The sequence below is a fragment of the Dermacentor andersoni genome, chromosome 9, assembly GCF_023375885.2.
Source record: "Dermacentor andersoni chromosome 9, qqDerAnde1_hic_scaffold, whole genome shotgun sequence".
In the NCBI taxonomy this organism is placed as follows: Eukaryota; Metazoa; Arthropoda; class Arachnida; order Ixodida; family Ixodidae; genus Dermacentor; species Dermacentor andersoni.
In genome coordinates this window covers 63772411-63781089 of record NC_092822.1, presented here as the reverse complement: position 1 = coordinate 63781089, position 8679 = coordinate 63772411, and the positions used below count along the sequence as shown (strand labels likewise).

At 52.2% G+C, this 8679-nt stretch overlaps 1 protein-coding gene across 1 annotated transcript; it reads right to left on the bottom strand.

The window, feature by feature from the left end:
- Window positions 1-742: 742 nt before the first annotated feature.
- LOC126528138 (uncharacterized) lies at window positions 743-8413 on the bottom strand. Its single transcript, XM_050175998.2, has 2 exons — window positions 7775-8413; window positions 743-2298 (listed from the first exon to the last, which is right to left on the bottom strand). Exons 1-2 carry the CDS (start codon window positions 8072-8074, stop codon window positions 1009-1011), a joined length of 1590 nt encoding a protein of 529 aa, XP_050031955.1. The 5' UTR covers window positions 8075-8413; the 3' UTR covers window positions 743-1008.
- Window positions 8414-8679: the final 266 nt, after the last annotated feature.

The following is an 8679-nucleotide window of genomic DNA, read 5'->3' as shown; positions in this document are numbered from 1 at the left end:
TATATATATATATATATATATATATATATATATATTTATATATACCAGAAAGGGGGTTAACCGCGGGGCTCGATTTTTATTAGTAATATCATAAGAAGCCAACAAATACTGACACCAAGGACAACATAGGGGAAATTACTTGTGTGCAATAAATGAAGACACGATAAATTAATGGAAAAAATGTGGATGAAAAAACAACTTGCCGCAGGTGGGCAACGATACCACAACCTTCGCATTTCGCCTGTGATGCTCTACAAATTGAGCTGCCGCGGCGCCGTTTCCCCTTCCACTTTCTTGGGTATTTGTTTTCTAGTAGAACCCTGGGAGTGTTAGACAGCGCCACCACTTACATACCTTGGCGGCGGATGTTGAACATCCTTTCTGGCGCAGGAGTCACGAGAACGCGATCTTTTTGGGTGAACGCAACCGGTCAATAAACCCACACATGCTACCTGAAGGCATCAATGTTGCCGGATTCGAGACCCTCGTCATGTAAAACATATGTATGGCTGATCTTTTGTTGAAAGCGATCTGGCCGGCTTTTCTTTTTTTGTTCTGTGCAGTTCCCTTGCACAAAGTACTACAAGTACACACCTCTGTATCGAGAAAGCATAAATTAAAGGAAGTAAGTGAACTACACACCCTTCCCATGCTTATTCTTCAGATTGGCTGCCCACGCAGAAATCAGCGCGATGTGGTCATAGAATAAACGTTCTGCAGCAGCCAAGAGAGGAGAGCCGAGCCAAGTTATCAAGTTTATTGAAGTGAAAAAAAAAACGTGGTATAAAATTGAAAGCTGCAGAGTCCATCATTGCTGCATTAAAGTAAGGGTTGACGTTCTGGTCAATCCACAAAGGGGCAACTTAACTTTCAGAGCATGAAAATTTCAGCGATGGCAATATGACTGCAAGAAGGAGCTGGCTGTTCTTTGATAAAAGGAAACCGAGCGTACAGTGCATCGCTTGATCGACGAGTGTACAGTTGATGCTGATAAGTGGAATAGGCGGACTAGTCCCCTATGACCAATTCGATCTTCAGCTCTCCGTCTTGCATGAAGCCATTGTCATCCTTCAGATCCGCGTAGCTCGTTTTGAATTTCAGATGGAATCCGGGAAGAAAAACGGCATCCAGGGGCAGTGTGTCCCCCCTCTCCAAGGCGCGGTACCTGAGGAAATCGCGGTGGACAACCGCCACCTTCAAGATTTGGGGCGGCTGACGGTCAGCGTCGAGAGTGCGACCCCACTTGACGAACACTTCCAAGCTGCGTTCCGACGCGCGCGAGGCGAGGATGACGGTGAAGAAGAGCACTCGCCGGTGCCAACGCGTCGCAGCGCCGGAGAGCTTCAGGTCGAACACGCCAGGCTTCAACAGCTCCTCGATGCCCTTGGTGCTGAAGCGGTAGACCGCGTGGCGAGGCATCCGGCCGCAGCGCGGGATCGCGCACAGCGTCGCGTCGATCGTGTCGTTCGATCCCAGGGGAACGAGCTCGTAGCTCGTCATCGCAGCTCCCGGACGAGCGGCTCCCTGGTGCAGGCTTTCCAGGTAGTGGAGCGAGTGGTTGGCCACGATCTCCAGCTTGCGGAGGATGTGCCTCTCCTCCAAGGCCCACGGCATCGCGACCTTCTTCACAATCTTGGCCTCGGCTTTGGCTTCCACGTTGGCCTCAGCTTTGACTTCTGCTTTGGCTTTGGCGTCGGCTTTGGAACTGTCTTCCCTACTCGCCTGGTCCACGGGAGCAGCCCGCGTCACCTGTGCGCCGGTGCCGGCTCGCTTATCGCCACCAGTGCCACCACTCGCGAGATCTGCCGAAGCCACTGAGGACTGAGACGACAGGCGTGCGCGCTTCTCGAAGTCGGCCGATTCGCCGGACGCCACGGAGAGTTTCTCCAAAGCTTCGGACAGCTCGCTGTCCAGCCCAAGCTCAGTGTCCAACAGGGTTCCGGACGCCTTCTGCAGCGCCTGGCTGAGCTCTCTCATCTGGCGCGTCAGCTCGTTCATCAGGCTCTGCAGGGCCGACAGCTGGGCGTCGTCTACGACGGGCTTAGGCTCTGCGGGGATAGCTGCGCTCCCGTCGCCCGCGGCGCCTGCGTCGCCCTGTCCCGCCTGCCTCCACTTGCCGGGCAGCTTGTAGCGACGGCAGCCGGACTTGTAGTGCCTCGGCAAGTCTCGGTGCAGGACGCTCTCGCCGCAACCCAGGCATGGCGTCGAGTGGTAGGTGCACTCTTGCTCGTAGTGCACGAGCACGGCTGACAGAACGCCGACGTAGCGGCAGCCTTGGGCATGGTTCCAGCAGTGCACCTACGAAATAGAGAAAGAAGATAACAATAAGAGGCTTCGAATTTGTTTCGAAAGTGAGACGGCGTCACGTCAAACATATCCCACTGTTCACGTTACACGGGCAGCGATATATTGAGTCGGTACTTCAGATCGAGCGGTAAGAGCAAAATTACTTCCAAGATATTCGAAGCTCGGAATAAAGGGAATGTTCAACAGGCGTGGCATATACGTTTATCGCGGTCTAATTACCAGATACATCCATTGGAATATTATTATGCTGCTGGGGTCCTTCCCCCGCGGCCACCGTAACTGTCACTTAAGGCGAGCAATTGAAGTCATCAGGCAGCCATGTGTATTCTCTCTCAACGTTGATCAAGCGTCCTAGCTTCGGCGTCATGACAACTGGCACATGTGACATTGCTGATGGCTGTGACAGATACCCGTCCTGATGGAGACATTTTCATCCTGTCAATGATTCAGCTATGCGAACATCTCTTCCTTATACCATCACCATTCATCAGCCCTCTCCCTCCCCGTCCCTTTTCCCCAGTGTAGAGTAGCAGGCCAGAGCAAGTTATAGCTCACGCCGACCTCTCTGCCTTTCTGTAATTTCTCTCTCTCTCTCTCTCTCTCTCTCTCTCTCTCTCTCTCTCTCTCTCTCTCTCTCTCTCAGGACTTATGAGTACACTGGGGAGACCGTAGCAGTTTTCATGATAAATAATGAGGACACATCGCCAATGTTTGAAGTGCGAGTTCACCTGGAAAGTGCATACTAGGGAAGCTGGAATGTTCCAACTTATTCCCATCGGAATGGCACCTGGCCACCCTTTACTGTCGTCAAAATTGTGCGTCTGCGAAATGACGGTGGCTGAAAGAATTTTGTTCACAGTTGGAATGACAGCTTTCGAAATCCCACAATAAGAAAAAGAACGGGTAAAAAAAAGACGATAGCTGAAACACTGACTTGAGAGCGCATATGAAGAAAACATTACACGCAGGATCTCCCGTGGGAGTTATCAAAATGATGCGTAAGTATTTGCTACTGAAGCGACGCGACTATCACCGCCACAGTCGTTGAAGAAGACAGCTCACGAGCACAAAGCGTGACAAGAGAACACGCGTGTACACTACTTAACTTCACTTAATTGTTTTCTTTCTCATCCTCGATTATACATTTAAGCAAGCAGTCCAAGAACTGGAGGACAAAGTGACTCGTGAGCGCGGGCGACGGTTCGAGGCTCGACTGGGCGCTCTTGGACGCGGCCGGCCAGGACTGGGGCCTGCTGGAGCGGACTGAGGGACCGCGCCGTTCCCACATTGGCGCCCGTAACGCGGGGCCCCGGCTGCGTTCCGGGACGAACCATGATCGTGGGGAAGGCGGGTGGCGCCCGTTCCGCGGTCAGTAGCGACGCCTGCCTGGCCTGGTGCGTGACCATCTCCGCGGTGCGAGCTGCAGCTCTGGCGTTCGTTGAGGAGCGTTTCCGCCGGCTCCTGTTCTGTCACCGTCATCAGGTCTGGCATGGGACGCGGTGGTGGAGCGGTCTCCTACGCGCTGCTGAAGCTCCCGGCGCCACCGTTGGAGAAGGGACCTGCCGGCGCGGTTACTGCACCAACGCGATACAGTACTGCACCAGCGCAGTGACTCGGAGACTCAGCACAGTGACTCGGAGACGTAGGAGAGTGACGACAACTGGACCGTCGACGGTAAGGGAGCCGCCAAGGCACGAAACGGCAAGCGGTCGAAGAAAACGGCTCGGAAGAACCTCTCATCGGGTAGCAAAGCCGAGAACAAGAGCGGCGCGTCGTCCTCGTTCGAGCCCGAGGAAGGCGAAGTCTCGAACTCTGACGGCGGTTCGTCGGCGCCAGCCGGCGGCAGCGGCAGCGAAGACGACGATGACGACGATTCCCAAGAAGAGGAGTTCAACGACGGCAACGATAAGAACATCATGGGCGCTTGAGGTCAGTTACCAACGGTAGTGGAAGCGGTACCGTCCTAGCGACGATCATCATCACCTGCAATCTTCCTCTCCTGTTAACTGAGTGGTGCGGTGCCGCATGGTCTCTGTGCGGTGGAATGGCAACGAGCGGGCGGCTGCTACATCTGGCGATCTGCTGCGTGCACTCGTCAGAACGAGGCCGTGGAGGAAGACCGGACGAGGTGCGCCTCCGGGAATGGCTTAGGGCCTTCTCGTTCCTGCAAGACCTCGAGAACTCGGAAGCCCCACCACCTGCAAGGTACTTGTGAGATGGAGTATATATTTGTCGGGAGAGGATATCTGGGCTCGGACCGTACTTCGACGCGTACGATCTGTCCTGCACCATCTGCGCATGCGTGAGGCGAGTGGGCGAGATCTTTCACGCGCCTGCAAGCGTATGTGTAGTTTGGCCTTAAGGTGCGCGAGCGGTCAGCCGCAACCAGCGTTTCATCCCACGCACTACGTTTCCAGCGAGCTAGCAGCCGAGGTTCCAGTCACAGCAAGAGCTCGAAACAAGCGCTTGACCATCAAAGTGCCAGGGAGCGTGAATATACGCTTGGAAATACGGAAATAGGAGCGTTCTTGAAACCAAGATATGTATATAACAAAAGGCAAGCGGAAGGCTACTGTGCAGGGACGTGCATATTTCACTTAAAATGTTCGAAAAAAATGTTTTCCCCTTATTGCTGAACTGCTCTAATTTCGCGGAAACATTGCATTTAGGAGTCTACATCGTTCATTGTTGCACTTCGCACAGTTTATTGCCTGGTTTTTACGGGGGAAAATGCGAAGTTGCCATCGTTTATGGGGGTGCAAGCTGCTGCCGAGACGGCCAGTATCATTAAGGTCCCTAGATAAAACAAATTTTCAAGGTAGCTCCAGTCTTTTCCAGCTCCAAACTCCTCTCCGTCACTGTACAGAAGCGACCCCAAGAAAGTTCAAAACTAATAAGGCCATAGAGAAAAATAGGAATACTTATTTACTTTCACATGAACTGTACTTTCATAAAAACATTATTTCACACAGATTAAACTTTTGTCTACTATCTAATAGAAAGTATATTATATAAGAAAGCATAATCTATGCAGTCTAACTGTGAATACTGCGAAGGTTGTATTTTATACCACTAGCAAAGGCGTCTCGCATGCACCCGCTTCGATCCAAATTCACGCTGGTTACTTGCTCTCCACTCCGATGGCAAGGAACAGAAGGTGAAGTCAGCCATCGCTTAGCCTCACTTCATGCTGAGAGCAGGACCTTAAGTGTGTTTTGTCGTTGTTGTTGTGATCAGCTTTCTGACGCTGTTAGGCCTACACAGACGATGCCGAGATATAAAATGGGTTTGATTTTAACCTAGCAGATCGCGCCACAGCCATAGCGCTGATGATGCGTTGACGCTGCGGAACGCTTTAAAAGCCTACTTGTTCATTGCATCATTATTTCCTCCGCCGCTCTTGTACGGTACGTGATGAGGGTGAGGAGTAAACGCCGACTAGACGCCGAGCAGACGACGCGGCACGAGTTCACATTCAGAAGTACGTTTGCCCCTGTTGTCGGCTAAGCAAATCTCAAAGAACTGCTGAGAAAAAGTGTGCTGCAAATCAAATGGAGCCCCCTCATTCAAGTAAACGCGGCCTACAATTACAACGCCGAAACATTAGTAGGTGTGACTTATCACCGACGCTTGCATCCGGTTGCGTGTTCTCACCAACGGCCTGGCAGCCGTTTCGGGGCTACAATGCAGGCGGCCGTTTCGCTCTAAAACAAACTTGCCTTCAGTGGAGTATACTCTGTCTTATAGGCGGCGTTTAGCAGAGCGAAGGCAGCGAGGTAGGGGAACGCAGGTGCTTGCACAAGTTGTATATAATTCGTATGCCTGCTACCCCTCCACATTTGCGTATTATTGCGCAACGACGGACACTGCGGACACGTAAGACGCTACAGGCGTCGGTAGCAGGCGACAAAGCGCAGACGAAACCATTTTCATATGTTCGCCTTCCTCATTGTCCGAGGCGCCAGTAGCTTCCCCAGAGCTGGAAGGAACTTCTCATGCAGTTTATTGTAATAGCGCCGAGTGCTTTCTTTTATGCCAGCTGCCGTAGCACACCATAAAACACCGTCCTATGTCTTGACTACGACTACGCCTTTCCTTCTGGCAGAACTCCGACCAGATCACTGCCGCATGCGCACTAGTTTTAAACCTTCTGCACTATATTCAGGCTGTGTGCCGATACTCGCCGTAGACGACAAAGTAGACAGCTAAGTGGACAGCGGCCATCTTAAACCTCGTTCCAATTCTCACAAAGATGTCCAAGTAGACAGCTTCACAAAGACAGCATCGAAGTCAAGAACGATGCAGGCTACGTTCCTGTCCATTACAGATGGCGGCTGAGCAGGACGCTTGGAAAGGCAACAGTAAGGTTGCCTGCGCACAGAAAACGTAGACACGCTATCCTACGCGCTTAATGTAAGCTACATCGTGTTTTTATAGGTTTCCAGGCGCAAGGAGATAAAATACAGAAATTATGTGTACCAACATTTCCTTGTCGCCGCGAGATGGCGTCACGTCACGGTAGCGTCTTCCATAAGACTTCCACACGACTCGAAACACGTTCCGTTACTTGGCCTCGAAGCTGTCTCGGCCGTCTCGTTAGCTGTCTACGTAGACTGTCTCCAATGCTGGCCAGAATTGTAACACACCCTGAATGTGAACTCTAGCCATTTATAACATCATGTGCAAGCAATTTACCAATTACAGACTCGAATAAAGTAGAAGAATGAGAGTGAGCGCGAGAGTCAGGAGGACGCGTAAAGAACAATAAGTGTCGCTACCTTATAAACTTCTTTTATCGAGGGACCTTAGGTAGCATAAACTGCTGTCGCCTCCTGCGGGCAGCGTCAATAAGCAACCGTCCGAAAAGACGGGAAAGGGGGGGGGGGGGGAGTTGACCTGTGTATCAGAGGAGCAGGAATCAAGCGGCAACCGTTCCTGCCGCAGTTGCAGGTAGGTGACAGAAGTTTATGCTAGCGCAGTGTTCGCAGCAGCCATTTTTCCCATCGACGAAAGCAGTTTCACATTCTTTTCATTAAAGAACTGAACAAAGTAGGCTCCAAACTGTGATCCTGCTGCTAAGTTTGAGAAAGAACAGTGCAGCGGTAAGGACAAATCTTTTTTTCGGACATTTTAAGCGAAATATACAGCTGCGTATGTTGAGAACAGTCAGCAACCAGCATATACAACATAACCCAGCCGTAATGCAGCATACAAACAGCGTCTACCCGTGGGCCAAAAGCAGCGCATCGAAATCCATCAAATGTGCTACGGCGAGGTATCGCGCTTGTCACGGCAACACTGCTGAATATGGCGTGAATACTTGTAGACACCTCGATCAGCCTCGTCATTTTTCACAACTGCGCTTTGACAACTGCGTAATACAAACGTCACGAGCCCACGCGAAGCAACGCGAGGGCGAGGCAACGGGCCTTGCGATAAAACGCGCTACGTGTTTCTAAACAATCACCTTGAGGTTGCTGGCCTTCTTCGGGGAAAGCTTGATGACCTGGCGCTCGTCCTCGTCAAACGGCTCCCCGCACAGCGGGCAAGCGCCTCCGGAGCCGTTCTTTCGCAGGCTGCCCCGCTCGCACGTCTCACACAGGGCATGAGAACACGGCAGCAAGATCGTGTTCTTGGGGATCACTTGGCACAGGCAGCAGGCGTGCGGGTGCAGGAACTCCTCGGCGAACAGCGTCGGGCGCCAGTTGACGCCGGCGATCTCTGCGTCCCGCAGACAACGCAGAACTCCTCGACGCACATTCGGCATGGCGTTTCCACTTGTCGTTGAAGATGTTGTTGTTGCTCACTAGGGTGGTTGTGGCGCGTACCCACAGTCAGGGATTGGTTGAAGATCCACGGTGTGCAACAGCAACGGCTTCTTCCTAGAACCGAGGTCTCATGGCCAGTCTGCACGCGCACGGCGACGGCATCGACGATAATGATGATGGCAACGATAGTGACGCTCTGTAGCAAACAGTGCAGATAAACAGAAACCTGAAAGTTCGATTTCCTACATGGAGAACGAGTTTGAACTCTTACTTCAGGTTGCAGCTGTTGCTGGCTCTTAACGGTTCCTGAACTGTCGCGCCTTCTCTAGCTAACGAGACTCTCGCGAACGCGCGAGTAACTGGCGTCATCTCTCGAACAGGAGCGTAACCAAGCGAAAAACAACTTGGAGCCTCCGAGACTGGGTGCGCCTAGTCACGGATCCCCGGAGAAGGGCGTCAGACGCTTCTTTACGCTGGTGGCTTCGGCGTCGCTAGCGTGGCGCATACGGAGCAGAACTCGTCGCGAAGTGGTCATTGCGTTGCGGCCGTCGTTGAGAAGCGTAAGAAATGTTGGAGACGACGCGATTGAAAGGATGTAAATTGG